The sequence below is a fragment of the Perca fluviatilis genome, chromosome 1, assembly GCF_010015445.1.
Source record: "Perca fluviatilis chromosome 1, GENO_Pfluv_1.0, whole genome shotgun sequence".
NCBI lineage: Eukaryota > Metazoa > Chordata > Actinopteri > Perciformes > Percidae > Perca > Perca fluviatilis.
In genome coordinates, this window is record NC_053112.1 from 45,738,552 (window position 1) to 45,758,171 (window position 19,620).

Consider the following 19,620-nt stretch of genomic DNA (forward strand, 5'->3'; position numbering starts at 1 on the left):
CTTTACATTCTGAAATAATCCTAATGAAGTTGCTGCTGTTTCTCGAACGTTTCTCAGACACACTTACTAATGCTGTCCGACAGCAGCTCTGCTACGTTCACCTTTTAGAGAACGTTAATAATATTTTCCTCGTTGATTGTGTATTATTTCACCCAAACGCGTGATGGGGATTAGAGAAGGAAAGGGGAATGACATGTAGGAAATGGCCACAGGTCGTTCCTTCCCAAGACCATTAGGCAGAGCCACCGTCGCTGCGTCTGGAGTTTATCGCTGCCCAAGACGATTGTGATTGGTTTAAAGAACTATCCCAGAATGTATGTGTGGTGCAGCCAGACCTTACTCCACAGTGCTGTGGAGATAGGTCTGGCAATACAAGACTACATTCATCATCATGATTCAGGGAACATAAGAAATCTGTTTGGGCTTTCTCAGCAAATTCCTATTTATGTAAAATGTGGGAAAAAAGAACAGAAACCCAATTTCACTTAACATTTTTAATGATTTAGAATTTTTTACATTTCTCCACAACAAATCAAAGCAACATTACAAATCTAGTAGTAGTAGAAGCCAAATACATGTAACACAAAATATATCTTCCTCTTTTGAGTAAAGTTATTTACACTGAACATTTATTTTTAATTATATTCTCTGTGGTCATTCAGTTTTTAAAGATGATAAACATTAGAAACCATTGTAACATAGTAATCATATGTTACTACCAAAACATATGATTTTGTGATAAAACTTTAGCTCCCTCTTCATCACCAAAATAAGTGGTGATGATGATGAACGCTGTGATTCTGTTGAGACCAGAATCAACTTCAGCACCACTGATAAACATCAAAATACAAACAAACAGTAGGTGGACACAATACAAGCCACACCTTCGCATTGCAATTTATGCAATCCAGTACAATGGATATAGAATAAATACTACCTGTCTGAAGCCTATAATGTGCGATACAGTGTTTCTGTATTGGATTGCAGTATATTTTAAGGTGCACCTGTCGTATTTTCTGCCTAGTCTGTCTATAGACAGCTATCAGATGAGCAGCATGTCACAAACATTGTTTTCTTCATTTGTGCGTATGCTGCCTTTAAATCAAGACACTTAAACATCAGCAGATTGCACTTTGCAGGGGACAACCCAAGGCACTTCCAAAGCAATTCCAAACACACATTTTAACTATTTTACATATCATTATGTCATCTCTAAATAAAGCTTAACATTTAACTATTGTGACATGTTTGTATTAACACTATACACGCCATGTTGTGTTTCAAATCTTGATTCATCATGGTGTGCTGGCTTTGCAACATTCAAGTGCTTATTAAATTGCTCCTACAATATTTATTTTTGTGTCTATATAACACTTTATTTTTCTTATATGAACTCCTAAACTGTGCCTGCACAGGTGGGGTTGGAGGTTAAAAACCTTTAAATTATTCATTTAAATATTCAACTTATTAAGTGACATTTGTATAATCAAAACCAAATATCTCAGAGATACTAAGAGAGTTGGTTGCCTCATGACTGTCACTGTAACAAACTGCCAAAGAGCACCATATATTATTATAACTGACAATTTGACAGGTGTCACACAGAAAGGCTGTTTGGTGCTGATGCTAAGAATTCAGTCCAAGTGCAAAGACCTGTCGTGAGCTGTTGCTTAAACATAACCCTGTTAAATTGATGTTACAATCATAGTAATGTTACATCCTTTTTACAGTTAAAGAAGGAATCACAACAAAGTAGCATCCTGGATACTGGTCATATCATTTCAAGCTAATCAGCTAACTACAAACTAACTAATCAACTAAACTACATATTAAAGTGCTCATATTATGGTCTTTTTCAGGTTCATAATTGTATTTAGAGGTTGTACCAGAATAGGTTTACGTGGTTTAACTTTCAAAAAACACCATATTTGTGTTGTACTGCACATTGCTGCAGCTCCTCTTTTCACCCTGTGTGTTGAGCTCTCTGTTTTAGCTACAGAGTGAGACATCTCACTTCTATTCCATCTTTGTTGGGAGTCACACATGCGCAGTAGCTAGGTAAGGACTACTAGCCAGTCAGAAGCAGAGTATGAGGGCGTGCCACGCTAGCAGCTAGGCGAGCATTATAACGTGTGTTACAAAGTGACGTGCGTTTGTCTCTGAAGTAAAGGCTGGACTACAACAGAGCTGTTTGGAGCAGTTAGTGAACAGTGTTTTCTGTTGAACATGGTAAGTCCCTTTGGGGGGGACTTTGGGCTTTTTCACTTTGTAAACCTATAACATGCACAACAAAGATATATAACACCAGAAAGGAAAGGGAAAAAGCCAAAAAACATAATATGAGCACTTTAACACACAGACATGAGAGTGACATCAATCTCCTATTCAGTTATTCCTTTAATAGCCACTGAGGGATTATTTGCAATACTACTTGCATGTTATTGATCACGCAAGTGTGCTGCATTCAGTAAGTAGCTACTTCAAAGTTCAAAAACTACCAAGTCAAATTGTCACATATACCGTATGTATGTTTGCTATGTTAAATATGGAAGCACAAAGGCTGTGGTTGCTGCTTATGTTTAGGTCCATTATCTTAACACCACAACTTAAAGCTAGACTGTAATAGTTGGGAAATGGTAGCCACTGTTACCACAAGTGGCAATTGCAAAATAATTGCACTTGAAGAAGAGTAAAGTCAATTAAGTGGCTTACTGATTATAAAGCAATATCCAGCAAAATTCTGGAACATTAGCTAACATTTAGCAAGCCAAAGCTACTAGTCTTACCGGACCAAGTAAGGCGAGAGAAGCAAAACACCTGAATGTATTAAATGGAGCAAAAGTGTGTTTCAACATTTATGAATTAAACTTTCCATTTGTAGAGGGAGAATGTGTATTTCTTACATAGTCTCACTTTAAACATCACATTATCTTGAGATAAAAGTTTTTGTCATGATCATAATAGGTTTTGTCATTTGCAGTTATTAACCTTTAAGGGCAGGTTCCCAATTGTTTAAGTCTGCTTTAAAGTAATAGTGAGGTGCCCATATCAACATTGATTTCTGTAATCATACCTACTGTCTATAAAGAGATTTCTTCCTAATGCACTTATAAACACAATATGGTCCTTGAATTTGTATGTTCTTTCATCACTTAAAGGAACACGGCGACTTATTGGGACTTTAGCTTACTCACCGTATCCCCCTTGTTAGATAAGTCCATACATACCCTTCTCATCTCCGTGCGTGCCGTAACTCTGTAACCGGCCCCAACTAGCCTACTGCTCCCAATAAGTGACTAAATAACACCAACATGTTCCTATTTACATGTTGTGATTTGTATAGTCACAGTGTGTACAAATAACAAGGTCACATGAGACACAGCCATCTTCTAACCGTATACATACTGGGAACTATATTCTCAGAAAGGTGAAGCACTGCTACTTGGGCAGAGTGATTAGCTCAACACCTGAAAAGCACCGTTGTTACTCTCTGCTCCTCACCACGGGGCTTCTCAGGTGCTGCGAGCAAATCACTCCGCCCAAGTAGCAGTGCTTCGCCTTTCTGAGAATATAGTTCCCAGTATGTATACGGTTAGAAGATGGCTGTGTCTCATGTGACCTTGTTATTTGTACATGTGTGACTATACAAATCACAACATGTAAATAGGAAAATGTTGGCGTTATTTTGTCACTTATTGGGAGCAGTAGGCTAGATGGAGCCGGTTACCTCCAGGATCTGTGCTAAGCTAGGCTAGCAGTGGGGGCGTCAGACAGAGTTACAACACGCACGGAGATGAGAAGGGTATGTATGGACTTGTCTAACTCTGGGGGATACCGTGATTAAGCTAAAGTCCCAATAAGTCGCCGTGTTCTTTTAATGCTTGGGTCAAGGGTTTGGGGACTGGAAACTTTCCCAGCATGCAGTTCCCTGTTCCATCACATGTACACATAGGCTCATTTAAGGGCAATTGATGGTGTTTGTGGGGAAAGTAAACCCCAATAAACAGCATGTAAACTCTACTAACTAAAATCCATGTTGTGAACGACTAAGCCACCTTAACATATCATTTGTAAATGGAATCAGAAAAAAGTCAAAGAGTATTAAACTTTGCTGTGGTGTGGTACTATTGCTGGCTAAAACCTGTACTTACTTGTGTTTGTTTTAAATAAAGATAAAAGAAACTTTGCTCAATATGTTTGAATTTGGTATTGTTTTGTTTTTGCTAGATGTCATAGTTTTCAATATAGAGTAAACAGTAATCATAAAAAAACCTGTTTGATCAATCATCTTGAACAGTATGCCCATTGTGTGTGTAATCATTAGCTGCAAGCCCATTGGCTTGGCTCTTAGCAGTTCCACTATCTGACTGGGTTAGAGGAGCATTCTCTTTGTCAGATTGGCTGGCAGCCAACCTATCACGCTCTGCTTTTACCCTGATCAGGTTTCTACGGTGATAGAACAGATAGGCTGGCAACAGGAAGCCAGCCAGGGAGCAGATGAGAAGGCCCAAATTGATCTGTTGTAAGGAGAGACATGTCAGTGCATGGAACAAACATGTTATCCTCCTGTCTTCTCTTTGATTGTGTGTGTGTGTGTGTGTGTGTGTGTGTGTGTGTGTGTGTGTGTGTGTGTGTGTGTGTGTGTGTGTGTGTGTGTGTGTGTGTGTGTGTGTGTGTGTGTGTGTGTGTGCTCCCTACCCAGTAAGGATCTCCACTGAGGTGTCCCACCATCAGTATGAACAGTGGCTGTTGAAGCAAAGCGAAAGCAGCACTGATCATTGACTGCATGCCTGTCAGTGTTCCAAAGTGGTTGGCTGGGTACCTAGGGAGATTGAAATGATTAACGCATCAGAATAATAACAAAAGAGAAAGAATGTCTATTCCCCAATCATTGTCTTTATTCACAATGAAAAAACTGTAAACCTAGCACAATAGGACAAAAAAAAATGTGGCAAGTGACCATGGTATTAGCGGGTTAATGGCCGACGAGGTGTCCACCCACTTATACCATGGTCACTTTTGAAGACCATTTATATATTAATGCATTTTACAATCAAAATCTAAAGTTATTTCAAAAAATTGCTCTTTTTCGCTGGTAACACCTAAGGATTTGACTAACACCTGGAACAATCATTCCCATCCCATAAGTTACTTGTGCAATGCAAACGTTCACTGCTCCAGTAAATAGGAAGTAGCGAGTTGAACAGCGAACGGGATGAGAGATGATCGCTGGGAAGCAAAGTAAGTTCAGAGGGGCAGTTTAACTTACTTACAGCTTTTGTGTTAACGCCATCCTGTGGTGTTCATATGACAACGCACTGAAGGACTAATAACATATCCAGATTGTCTTGTTTTCATTTGATGTAGCGCATTATTTTAGAACGGTAACGTTTTACAGGAACTCCTTGTTAGCTGTCCTCAATCACTTTTTAATGGACACCCTGCACCGAATCAGAACCATGGAAGTACATTTACAGTACTTAAGTACTGTACTTAAGCATTTGAGGTACTTGTACTTTACTTGAGTATTTCCATTTTATGCTACTTTATATTTCTACTCCACTATAGTTGGTAGTAGTACAGTTGGTGTGAATGCTGGAAAGCAGACATTAGCAATGGAAGAACAAGGCACACATGTAATGCCAAGTGAGGCTGATTACCTGTTGCCTTGCTGCAATTTGATTGTCTATTTGCCAAGTATTTATTTTAAAGAAAATAACTGTCGTCAGCATGAATGTTGTGGATCATCTTCTACGAAACATACAACATCTACAACATTTGCCATGGGATATTGTTATAAACCAAACATCTGGTAAAACAATTTAACATGGAGTAGTTTTCCAGGAAGAATTGGCTAAGTGCTAGCTTATCAGAGAAGACGCTTCCCAGTTCTATTCAGAGGGGATGGTACTGGTCAAGAACAGGCTTTCAGGGTTTTCAGGGTTTTTAGGGTTTCCTGCAGGATCTCAAGTATCTTTCTGGGAGGATTACCAAACATAAACGCAGCAGAGCAAACATAGCTGCCCAAATTGACAGCGCATACCGTACAGACGGGGAATTGAGCAGTATAACAGAACATGTATGTGCCAAGTCATCATCTGTGTTAAACAGTGTAGGAAATGTGAAATAGCGCATTATGTAAAATTGTGTAATTTTCTGGTTTAATTAAAAATATCTATTAGTGCAGCTTTAAGGATGCCAGTGGTGATACGTACACAGCAGCATAGAGACCTCCACAGCAGGAGTGAATAAATCCTCTCACTATGGTATGCAGAACAAATGACACCACCTAATAGAGAAGGAAAGAACAGATTAATAAATGATCGTCAAAAGGGTGACTGTCTTTTTTTTTGTATCTGTGTCTGCACACATGTAAAATACGTTGTATTCCTGTACAGTATTTTTCTAACCTGTATGGGCAGGTTGTCAATCATAGAAATTATTCCGAAGGTGACCAATAGGAGGTTGGTGAAGGTAAAAGCTCTCATGGCATTGGTCAGTTTCTGGATCTTTCTGTCTCTCTTTGGGGATTCTGATTGGCTGAAGGGGACAAACGTCAAAAAAGGCTGACAGCTAAGGAGGATATGTGGATGTTACAGAGTCCAAGATGCAGAAGTATGATGTGCTGTTTCCTTCATCTTTTACAGTGTAGGCAAGGTAGGGCTCACTTCAGGGCCAGTATGAACAGCCACCAAAAACTCTTTCAATGTAAAAATGGCATATGAGTATTGAATTTCAAGATACACCTTCTAAACCTAATAAATACAATACATGTTGCTGGCTGCTTTACAACAATGTAAACATAGCAACACAATGCCTAAACCCAAAGACACGCCACTGGACCTTCTTCATACCTATTCTCTGTTAATGTCTTTGCATTTTCTTCTTCACACTCCTTCAACCTCCAGTCCATTATGTAGCCAATCATAGGACAGGTCACTAGACACAGCAGCTGCATTGTACCGAAGATAGATGAGTAGAAACCAACTGGGGAGGACACAGAGAGAGTGAAGTCCATAGAAACATGTGGAGAAAAGCAAATGGAAAACAGACTGAAACCACTACAAACAGTACTTATTATCTTATCTTAGAAATACTGATGTCAAGTATTTTTGAGATTTTATTTCCCAATATGAATGCTGAACAAGACATTTTTAGGCAACCAAAATGTTCCAATCAAGTGAAATTACACAATGATCGTCCCCTGCTTTATAGTCTATTTTAAAATAAATGGGACCATCATTTACTAAATAAAACTCATGCTGTATTGAAGAAGACTTGAAACTAACGATTGAGACCATAAACTCGTTAGGGAAATGTTTATTGAGGCAACTAATGGAGTCGCCTCCCTTGCTGGAAATGAAATCGAATGCAGGTCAAGGCACTTTCGCATTGGATTCACTTTTCAGACCCAGAAGCTTCGTCCATTATTTTTACAATCCATGGCAAGGACAATGACACCAAGGACATGACCTCAGCCACATGTTGCTTATTGTCAAACTGATGAATATATCATAACAATAAGTGGTTGTCGTTGCAATATTTTTGAACAGGTCAGCTCAAAATGCTTTATTGTAATTCTCAAAACAAAAATTGCCATGTGTTTTAAAGAGCAACTATTATATAGCATTTTCAGGATAAGGCCGGTTACACACTGCCTGCGTGGCGTGAGCGTCTTTACACACCAGAAACGTGTCTGACGCGGCGCTGGTGCTGCTGCTAGCCTTGTCTGGACACATGTATGTTTCCCATTGATAAAATGAAATACCATGTTAAACATAAATATATACAGTGCCTTGCGAAAGTATTCGGCCCCCTTGAACTTTTCAACCTTTTGCCACATTTCAGGCCTCAAACATAAAGATATAAAACTGTAATTTTTTGTGAAGAATCAACAACAAGTGGGACACAATCATGAAGTGGAACGAAATTTATTGGATATTTCAAACCTTTTAAACAAATAAAAAACTGAAATATTGGGCGTGCAAAATTATTCAGCCCCCTTAAGTTAATACTTTGTAGCGCCACCTTTTGCTGCGATTACAGCTGTAAGTCGCTTGGGGTATGTCTCTATCAGTTTTGCACATCGAGAGACTGACATTTTTGCCCATTCCTCCTTGCAAAACAGCTCGAGCTCAGTGAGGTTGGATGTTTGTGAACAGCAGTTTTCAGTTCTTTCCACAGATTCTCGATTGGATTCAGGTCTGGACTTTGACTTGGCCATTCTAACACCTGGATATGTTTATTTGTGAACCATTCCATTGTAGATTTTGCTTTAGGTTTTGGATCATTGTCTTGTTGGAAGACAAATCTCCGTCCCAGTCTCAGGTCTTTTGCAGACTCAATCAGGTTTTCTTCCAGAATGGTCCTGTATTTGGCTCCATCCATCTTCCCATCAATTTTAACCATCTTCCCTGTCCCTGCTGAAGAAAAGCAGGCCCAAACCATGATGCTGCCACCACCATGTTTGACAGTGGGGATGGTGTGTTCAGGGTGATGAGCTGTGTTGCTTTTACGCCAAACATAACGTTTTGCATTGTTGCCAAAAAGTTCGATTTTGGTTTCATCTGACCACAGCACCTTCTTCCACATGTTTGGTGTGTCTCCCAGGTGGCTTTTGGCAAACTTTAAACGACACTTTTATGGATATCTTTAAGAAATGGCTTTCTTCTTGCCACTCTTCCATAAAGGCCAGATTTGTGCAGTATACGACTGATTGTTGTCCTATGGACAGAGTCTCCCACCTCAGCTGTAGATCTCTGCAGTTCATCCAGAGTGATCATGGGCCTCTTGGCTGCATCTCTGATCAGTCTTCTCATTGTATGAGCTGAAAGTTTAGAGGGACGGCCGGGTCGCCGTAGATTTGTAGTGGTCTGATACTCCTTCCATTTCAATATTATCGCTTGCACAGTGCTCCTTGGGATGTTTAAAGCTTGGGAAATCTTTTTGTATCCAAATCCGGCTTTAAACTTCTCCACAACAGTATCTCGGACCTGCCTGGTGTGTTCCTTGTTCTTCATGATTCTCTCTGCGCTTTACACGGACCTCTGAGACTATCACAGAGCAGGTGCATTTATACGGAGACTTGATTACACACAGCTGGATTCTATTTATCATCATTAGTCATTTAGGTCAACATTGGATCATTCAGAGATCCTCACTGAACTTCTGGAGAGAGTTTGCTGCACTGAAAGTAAAGGGGCTGAATAATTTTGCACGCCCACTTTTTCAGTTTTTTATTTGTTAAAAAAGTTTGAAATAGCCAATGAATTTCGTTCCACTTCATAATTGGGACCCACTTGTTGTTGATTCTTCACAAAAAATTACAGTTTTATATCTTTATGTTTGAGGCCTGAAATGTGGCAAAAGGTCGAAACGTTCAAGGGGGCCGAATACTTTCGCAAGGCACTGTACGGATTTGATTACAGCAAAGACAACGTCAGCAGTATTGACGGCAAAATAGGCTACAGAATATTTTGTTCTGTATTGACAGGTGCATTATTAGACACTAATAGAATATAGCAGCACTTTCTACATTCAATAATCACAGATAAAGGCTTTTTAACCAAAAACTATATAACCGGGAATGTTCAGGAGTAATGTGATCCGGAATTGGGGAGAATTTAACAACACTGGCAGCCAAAATGACATTTTACTGCCATGTAGTTACATGCGACAATGTTAACACCACCACAGTAGCGTGGTTAAAAAAAAAAAACACTCCAGTCCTGCCTACCTGGAGCAGATAACCAATCATAGCAGGCCGATTTAGAGTTGCGTAACACTTAAAACAGTTGGAAATCTGGATGTTTTAGCTCACGGGGGTTTCTCTAAAATACGTTTACCTCAGTATTTGAATTTGAAATGTTATGGCCACGTTTAACATGAAAATCTGACATTATAACATTGTAGATGTGACAGAAAATAGCATAATATGTCCGCTTTAATAATAATTTCTAGTTTCCAATGGTTCCAAATGCTCTCTCAAAGGTGTAAAGATTTAAAGATGTCACACAAAACACACAAAATACAACTGGAAACATCAGTCAAAACATTGTAGTAACTGCACTTAGCCCAGTGACAGCCTGTCCACTCTTAACACTGAGCATCTTGCCTCATACCTTGTTCCTCCACCTCCTCCTGCAGCTCTTCAGAAGCTGAAACAGACAACAGCTTCAGGTCAGGGATCACCACGTATGCTTTAACACAATGTTAGTGCATGGCAACATCACTCTTCAGTCAGCTTTTGTCAATATGAAATTATTCTAATTGCTTCACCTATAATGACAAAAGAAACCATACAATGTTGATGCTCTTGTCATTGTTTGGTTCAACCAAGGGGTATTTCAATTTTTTAAAACAAATAGTCATGTAGGTTATTATTCTTACGGTTGGGGTCGCCGTAGGTGACCAGGAACTCCAGCATCTTGTTCATTGCACCCATAAAGAAGATCAGCCTCAGCTGGGTCATTGCCATGGTGATGATACTCCACAGGAAGATGGGAGTGCACACAGAATGACAGAGTGGCACTGAGCCTGATGAAAGAGAGAGAGAGAGAGAGAAAGAGAGAGAGAGAGAGAGAGAGAGAGAGAGAGAGATAATGTGTTTCCAGGGACTCAAACAATTCAGCTCAATTGCTACAGTTCACTTGGAGTTCAGTTTCCAGAATGCAGAATGTTTCTCTTTTATTTTTTTATGGAACTTTTGTACCTAACCCTGGAGTTGGAGTCACATTATTACCATACAGAACTTCAGAGGTTAATGGAGGGAACTCATACTGTACATCAGTGTCCTAATGTTCATTGAATCAGTATCCAAATTCACCGTACAGTTATTCACTACCAACAATGAACCTACTTGAAACACTCTCATTAAGTGGCTGAGACTAATGAAAGCATGACACAATGATTAGTGATTTTAATTAAAGCCTGAGGGAGTTTCACACCACACTGAAAGAACTTGTTTCACAAAAAACAGTAGTATAGTAAAATAGTAGAAGAATCATTTCAAAAGGTATTGGTTGTTGAGAGGCTTGTCCTCCTTAGCTGAGCTGTAACTTTGCCGCACTAACTTTAACATTATTTTAGAGAATCTGTCTCTGTGAATCCCTAACTTTATAGAAGTGCAATACTAAATTGCTCGAGTCTTCTTTACATTTGCATGATCAATGCAACCACACTCAATGGTACACATACACAGGTCTTTTCACTCATTTTACCAAACCAAGAAACTAACAGCAGCCAGCCCGACACAAATTGGAACTGGCTACTTTGCACCAGAAAACAGAGGATTTGTGTCATATACTCATCTAAATGTGTTTTACACATTTCCATTCTGATGAGAAGTAGAAATTCTGGGAGAAACCTCCAGATTTGTTGTTTAACACAAATATATAAATGTAAATACAACAAGCGTTTAATGTCGACCACAATGTTCCTTACCCTGGGTTGTGGTTGGGGAGTCTGTCTGCTGGGGTTCTGGCTGCTTAGGTCCCATCATGTCTTCCATGACAGTCACATGGGTGATGTACCTGTCCCCAGTCACCTTGTCCTCTGTCACAACTCCACTAAGCTTCACCTTTTTACTGCCAAGAAAAGTCAAAGAGGTTGAATGTATAATACATCTAAAATAACTTCAGCCCTTAGAAGCCAATGGCAAGACAAGTCATTTTCTACACATGGTTACTTTACTGAACATTTGCGTTCAATTCATGGAGTGTCCAACATGGAAAGGGGTCAGCATTAAGGTGCTCAGTAAATTTCATGAACATTTCCTACACATTTTGTGTAAATAACAGCTTTTTAAATATTGTTTGAGTGTTAAATAGTTTTAATCATAATTGAATGTGCATACCCATATAGAACCTAAAAGAAAGGGGTGATTAAAGGGATTTTTAGGGATGATTGTGTTTGGGTGTGTTTTCATGCGATTACAGGATGTAGAGTACACTGACGTGTATCTGATGTCTTCAGGTGCAGGGAAGGATTCAGCAGGCCAGTTTAGGAAGCAGTTAATGAAGACCATGCAGGCCATACCAGACCAAACCCACATGATGACGCGGAACGACACGCCAAGGTCATAAATCAACTGGAGGGGTAAGAGCAGTAGGAGAGAGACACATAGAAAGGAAAGATAATATGAATGAGTAGAAGAGAGGGCAAGAAGGAAAATTTGTCAAAAAATAAGTGCACATCGGCATGTTGTAAACCTGACATATTTCATCGTTGTATATGCAACAATTGCTTAGGCCATCACTGAAATCAAGCAAGTTGACGAAAACAATCCTAAATAATTATTTTTTGTGATGATTATTTTGAAAAGTTATTCTGTGCTGATTAAAATTTGATGTTCAAGTAGATTTGTGCATGCATGCGCGTGTGTGTGTGTGTGTGTGCATGCGTGCGTATGTGTACCTTGACACCAAGGAAGGTGACAGCTGAAGAAGCATAAGAGCCAATCATCAGGGAGAGGATGGTTGATCGTACATTCCCAAACATGTTAGGCAGCTACATGACAGAGAGAAACATTTAAGAGAAATGAACCTTCTATAATATCAAACGAATATGTGAACCATCAGTCAGCAGTAAATGTGATCAAATAAGCTGCAGCTGAAATCTATTAATCAGCTATGAAATTTGCCCTCTTTCAGGCATTTCTATGAAACAACATAGACCTACTCTATCTGTAAAGTGTCCTCAGATAGCTCCTGTTGTGATTTGACACTATAAATAAAATTGAAATTTAGATGAAATTAACCAGAAGGCGGTGCTATTGTATTCTTATACACACACACACACACACACACACACACACACACACACACACACATATCGACACACATACACACACATCGCCATAAGTGCACACACATCTCACACACACACACACACACACACACACACACACACAGCCCATCTGTGTGAATGTCACCCATCCTTGTGTTATACCAACTTGGCGTGTGGGTATGTGCTTGTGAACATTCTCTGGCCATGTAGATTGGAGTGTGTGTGTGTGTGTGTGTGTGTGTGTGTGTGTGTGTGTGTGTGTGTGTGTGTGTGTGTTTCTACAGACTTTCACTCTAACTATAGACGCAGCTAAAGTGCTGTCAATCACAAAGCACACGCCACCCAGCTTTGTTCACACTACAGGCCTTCATGTTCAGTTTAAACTTACTGCTCATATTAGATTTTATAGATGGCTGGTCATTTCTGTTCTAGAATGTCACCAATAGTATATCCCAGTCGATCAATCAATCAATACATTTTATTTGTCACATGTAAGGTATAATTCGAGTGAATTAATACATATATGTCTAAGGCAGTTTCTTCATTTAGAATACTAGAAGGCCTGAGGTTACATTTGACTGAACTTTTTTTCAGTGGCGCCTTTTACGTTCAATTCAATTTGTTCAATAAAAGAATGTTAGAAAAAAATGTCTTACTTTTTTTTTAATTCAACAAGCAATTTGTTGTAGTTTAGCATAATACTGAAAGCTACGGTGGCCGGGAAGTGCAATGCAACATTACAAAGAATGAAACACTTTTACATTTTGGAAAACAAATTTACATTTTGGAAAACAAATTTACATTTTGGAAAACAATAATAATTTTGAAAAAACAATAACATTTTAGAAAACAAATTTACATTTTGGAAAACAAATTTACATTTTAGAAAACAAATTTACATTTTGGAAAACAAATTTACATTTCAGAAAACAAATTTACATTTTAGAAAACAAATTTACATTTTAGAAAACAAAATAACATTTTAGAAAACAAATTTACATTTTGGAAAACAAATTTACATTTTAGAAAACAAATTTACATTTTAGAAAACAAAATAACATTTTAGAAAACAAATTTACATTTTCGAAAACAAATTTACATTTTAGAAAACAAATTAACAAGATGCAAAACACTTTTACCAGTCCCGAAACAAATTTACAAATGACAGATTCTTCACGGAAAGGGAATGTACCACATACCGGAAGTGATGAGGTGTTGTTGGTGAGCGCAGTCAATTTGTGTTGTTGTGAGTGAGTATATGGCGGAAATGAAGTTTATGGTGACTTTACGTGTGGTCGGTGTTTGGAGTTTTTATATGACGCGGACCTGACGGAAACACAGGGAACGTATCGACAGCCGCGGCCGGATCGGCTAGCAGCAGGGGGCAGCTGAGTCCGTCTGCAGCTGCAGGACCTGGAGCTCACTGCCCATTCCTGGGAGCCAAAACCGACACCACGCAGCTAGAGACCCAGGCCGTATTGCTGGGCCCGCTGGAGGGAAGGGAAGCCCGGGAGAATCAGATCCAGGACTGAACGGAGAGGACTGTCACAGCCTGCTGAAGTTTAAATCACAGGTTTCCTAAAGGGAGTCTGGCGGGACTCGGACTGTGGACGAGGAAACACGACTTAAAGTCTCGGCAATAAATAAATACATGCAGAAATAAATGAATCATTAGTGGGGAGTGAGCCTGGACATTTCAGTCTGTTTAAACTTCACTTTGAAGCAGAACCTCTTAGTTCAGAAGGGTGAAGTTTCCGTTTGTACTCATATCTGTGAACTGATTATAATAAATATTCTTTGTATTAACACATTAATTAGTCTCTTTGTCTTTTGTTTAAAAAAACTAGAACATCGCACGCGAGATTTTGACGATTTATAGTGATTTTATTTCCGTTAGACCTTTGCCTACATTGACGCTGATGCATTAAGGACGGCCCATAGACAGTATATAAGGCAGTGCCTCCCCTGTTCCAAGATGGCGGCTCTATTGACGCATTCGATCCATAACTGCCGTAGTCAAGGCGACATATGTATACAAAACCTCATCACTCCGGTATGTGGTACATTCCCTTTCCGTGAAGAATCTGTCATTTGTAAATTTGTTTCGGGACTGGTAAAAGTGTTTTGCATCTTGTTAATTTGTTTTCGAAAATGTAAATTTGTTTTCTAAAATGTTATTTTGTTTTCGAAAATGTAAATTTGTTTTCTAAAATGTAAATTTGTTTTCTAAAATGTTATTTTGTTTTCGAAAATGTAAATTTGTTTTCTAAAATGTTATTTTGTTTTCCAAAATGTAAATTTGTTTTCTAAAATGTTATTTTGTTTTCCAAAATGTAAATTTGTTTTCTAAAATGTAAATTTGTTTTCTAAAATGTTATTTTGTTTTCCAAAATGTAAATTTGTTTTCTAAAATGTTATTTTGTTTTCCAAAATGTAAAAGTGTTTCATTCTTTGTAATGTTGCATTGCACTTCCCGGCCACCGTAGAAAGCAGCAGAAATGCAGTACGGAGTACATTTTAATATCTGTTTATTTATCGCAAGTGATATTGTTATCGGGATATTCAACAATGTTATCGCATATCGCATATTTTCCTCATATCATGCAGCTCTATTTGGTACCTTCTTCCAAACCTCAACAGGGAGAAAAGGCTGTTTCCTGGGTGGTTTGGATCTTTAATGATTCTACTAGCCATTTTCTTGCAGCGCCTAGTGTAAATATCCTTTAGGCAGAGTAGGGCACAGGCTATTGTATGTTTAGCCAAACACACCACTCTTTGCAGGGCCTTGCGGTCCTGTGACGTTTCTGTGACAAGCAGTGATGTTCCTTGTCAGGACGCTCTCAGTGATGCAGGAGTAGAAATTCTTCAGTATTTGAGGGTGTTATGTAGTGACTGTTGGACCAGTCACTAAGACCAGTAGGGGGCTCCATTGATTAAATGGCTGTGCTGAGCCAGTCTGTGCTGAGCCAGTCTGAAAAGGGGAGCTTCAGTGGAAGCCAGCGAGAGGAGCCAGTAGTGTACCAGAGCTAATGGGCCAGTGGTGTTCTTTTTTGTTACACACATAAACATCCTTTAAGTTAACTTTGAAGCGTTTCCGCCTTTCCTTGGTTCCCTTGGTTAATATCGAACATTAAACTTAGCGTTCAGCGTGATTGTGCTTATGCTGTGAAGAGGATGCCAGCTTTTGATTTCTAAATGCGTCTGTGTCTGACCCGACTTTAGGTCAATTTGATAAATGTCCAAAAAATGATCTTCATGAGATTGCGGAATATTACGGTATTTCTGTGTCCGTTTCCCTCCGAAAAGCTGAGCTAAAGGCTTTTCTGTTTGATGGTTTCGTTAGCCAGGGATTTTTCTCTCTGTCTGCACCTGTGAGTGGCCCTGATCCAGAGGTGAGTGCACATGATGTGACAGATCAGCCCGTTAATGTTACTCCTGTTGTCCGACATGTAGGTACCGAACGAAAGCCAGTCACATTACCACAGTATTAACTGATGTCTGTAGAGTCAACTCCTGGGTCTAAGTTGGATGCCAGGTTAAAGGTGTGCTTAATTCGCCTTCAGATAGAGAGGGATGAGAAGGAACGTGATTTCAGCTCCGCAGAGAGTAAGAGTTGAAGAAGTTGGATGCGGAGACTGCATTAAAGATGCGTCAGTTAGAAATACAGGCGGGTTTAGGAGTTGCTCGTAATGTTACCAATGCTGGCACGCATTCTCCCAGTTCTGCTGTCGTGGGTGAGCACATTTCACTGGTTCCTGTTTTCCGTGAGTCAGAGGTAGAAGTTTTTTTGGTGCATTTGAGCATATTGCTGCTGCTTTACAGTGGCCTAAAGACGTGTGGGCTATCTTGTTGCAGTGCAAGTTAGTCGGTAAGGCTCAAGAGGCATGCTTGTCTTTGTCTGTGGAGCATGAAGAAACTGTGTAACAAGAAGGCTGTGGAGCGGCAGTTTCAAGCAGGTGATAAAGTGCTGGTCTTGCTGCCCACACTTGGCTCTGCTTTCACCGCCCGGTTCTCAGGTCCTTACATGGTGGAAGGTAAAGTTTCAGACAGCGATTATGTTATCCATACGCCTGAACATATACGGAAAACCCGTTTGTGTCATATTAAGATGCTGCAATCTTTTCATTCCCGAGGAGCTGACCTGACAGGGCCAGAGAAAACCTCTGACATTACTGTGAAGGGTTTCTTCTCATGATAAAATTATAACAACAATTAGAGATAAAATCCATCAACTTCTAACGGTTCACCTTTAAACGCAGGACTGCTAGAAGGAGCGACTAGACCTGACATATACTTGGACTGCTTTTATCCTATAGACCTTCAACAATTAATGTTAAAGGTATCTTCAGCTAAACCATTTACCTGTCTCTTAGACCCCATCCCAAAGAGGTTACTCAAAGAAGCGTTACCCGTGGTTAACACTTCATTACTAGATATGATCAATATGTCTTTATTAACAGGTTATGTACCGCAGTCATTTAAAGTAGCTGTGATAAAAACTCTTCTGAAAAAACCACCCTCGATCCTGAGGTCTTAGCAAACTATAGATAAATAGTTTATTTGAGGACTTTCAATCAGGATTTAGAAAGCATCATAGCACAGAGACGGCACTGGTGAAAATTACGGCCTTCTAACTGCTGCAGACAAAGGACTTGTCTCCATACTTGTTTTACTAGATCTTACTAGATTGGAACACTTAGTTGGCATTAAAGGAATCACACTAAGCTGGTTTAAGTCCTATTTCTCCGATCGATCTCAATTTGTTAATGTTAATGATAAATCCTCCAAGTACGCTAACGTTAGCCATGGCGTTCCACAAGGCTCAGTGCTTGGACCAATTCTATTCTCCTTATATATGCTTCCTCTTGGTAATATTATTAGGAAACAGATGACACCCAATTATACTTGTCAATCAAACCAGACGAAACCAGTCAGTTAGCTAAACTTCAAGCATGCATTAAAGATATAAAATCCTGGATGACCTACAATTTTCTGATGTTAAACTCTAACAAAACTGGTTATTGTGCTGGGCCCTAAACACCTCCTAACCTCATTATCTAAAGATATAGCTTCTCTGGATGGTATTGCCCTGGCCTCCAGCACTACTGTCAGAAATCTAGGAGTTATTTTTGATCAGGATATATCCTTTAACGCCCATCTAAAACAAACTTCAAGAACAGCCTTTTTTCATCTTCGTAACATTGCCAAAATTAGGAATATATTCTCAAAACGATGCTGAAAAACTAGTCCATGCATTCGTTACTTCCAGGCTGGACTATTGTAATTCCCTAATGTCTGGTTGCTCAAATAAGTCCCCTAAGACTCTCCAGCTGATCCAGAATGCTGCAGCGAGTGTTCTGACAAGAACCAAAGAGATCATATTTCACCTGTATTAGCTTCTCTGCATTGGCTTCCTGTATTCTTTGTATTCAGGATTGAATTTTAAATCCTTCTCCTGACCTACAAAGCTCTAAATAGTCAAGCACCATCATATCTAGAAGAGCTCCTAGTACCTTGTTGTCCCACTAGAGCACTGCGCTCCCAGAATGCAGAGTTACTTGTGGTACCTAGAGTCTCTAAAAGTAGAATGGGAGCCAGAGCCTTCAGCTACCAGGCTCCTCTCCTGTGGAACCAGCTCCCAGTCTGGGTTCGGGGGGCAGTAACCGTCACCGCATTTAAGAATGAACTTAAATCTCTCCTCTTTGATAAAGCATATAGTAAGGGAGTGAGGATTTGCAGCGTCCGCCTAGCCCGGCCACCTGCTTCTCTTTATAGTCGTCAGATTAATAATATAACAAAAGTACAGGGAAGCAGGCAAGTACAGTCCGATCCGGCAGGGAAGAGTTCTAAGCCCGACCAGGCTCCTCTCCTTAACCTGTCTCTCTTAGTTACGCTGTTATAGTTCTAGACTGCCAGGGGACTTCCTTCCTTCCTTTGACACACTGAGCTGCTCTCTCCTCTCCCTTTCCATTTGTGTGCATCCCGTCCCAGAAATGCTTGTCACTAACCTAGCTCTGAGGAGTTTACTCCCCGGAGTCCTTATGTTTTTTTTCACCCAGCATATTTCCTTGGAGTACGTTGGCACCAAGATCTTGGTTGCAGCTGTCGCCGTGGTCCTGCTGCACTCCCTGCTAAGCTCTGCTGAACCCTGCTACTTCCTGCTACGTCCATCCATGCTCTGCTGTGCCACGCTACATCCTGTAACGCCCCGCAGCGCCCTGATATGACATGAACTACAACGACTACCATTTGAAGTCAGTGTTCCATTATCTTTACTGTAACTATTATCGCCACTGTTCATCACATCCCCAACCGGCACCGTCAGACACCTCTTACCAAGAGCCTGGGTCTGTCCAAGGTTTCTTCCTAATAGGGAGTTTTTCCTCGACACTGTCGCACTGACTGCTTGCTCTTGGGGGAATCATTAGAATTGTTGGGGCTTTGTAAATTATAGAGTGTGGTCTAGACCTACTCTATCTGTAAAGTGTCTTGAGATAACTCTTGTTATGATTTGATACTATAAATAAAATTGAATTGAATCGAATTGAATTCTCTCATCAGTGTTCAATCTGAGTTGGAGACTGAGTTGGTCCCGTTGTGCTAAAGGCTGTTTGAAAGCAGCGGGGATAAAGAGTTGGGCTCCAGTTAGTTTTTTCCTTACCCTGGTGATTGGCACATCTGGGTGATGCTGTGAAATGTGCGTTAGCATGTTGGATGCATTTCAAAGATACCCTACAAAAGGCCACCAACACTGTCGTCGTCTTATATCTCTCCGTTGCTAGCTGATCAGGAACCAGCAGGCTGGTCTTCCAGCTCCCCCATTTCATTAGCGCT

The 19,620-nt window shown here is 39.9% G+C and overlaps 1 protein-coding gene across 2 annotated transcripts in view; it reads right to left on the reverse strand.

Moving 5' to 3' along the window:
* Positions 1-3,790: 3,790 nt before the first annotated feature.
* slc43a1b (solute carrier family 43 member 1b) overlaps positions 3,791-19,620 on the reverse strand; it is a 40,662-nt gene continuing 24,832 nt past the window's right edge. The window contains exons 7-16 of one of the 2 annotated variants that reach the window (XM_039809194.1): positions 12,415-12,507; positions 11,955-12,088; positions 11,443-11,585; positions 10,390-10,536; positions 10,122-10,157; positions 6,855-6,987; positions 6,411-6,540; positions 6,216-6,289; positions 4,699-4,822; positions 3,791-4,517 (exon numbers count right to left, since the gene is read on the reverse strand). In XM_039809194.1, the coding sequence (XP_039665128.1) occupies positions 4,281-4,517; positions 4,699-4,822; positions 6,216-6,289; positions 6,411-6,540; positions 6,855-6,987; positions 10,122-10,157; positions 10,390-10,536; positions 11,443-11,585; positions 11,955-12,088; positions 12,415-12,507 (1,251 nt within the window). In that variant the 3' untranslated portion in view covers positions 3,791-4,280. The remainder of the gene's footprint in view (positions 4,518-4,698; positions 4,823-6,215; positions 6,290-6,410; positions 6,541-6,854; positions 6,988-10,121; positions 10,158-10,389; positions 10,537-11,442; positions 11,586-11,954; positions 12,089-12,414; positions 12,508-19,620) is intronic. The other variant, XM_039809185.1, reaches the window with a different exon arrangement.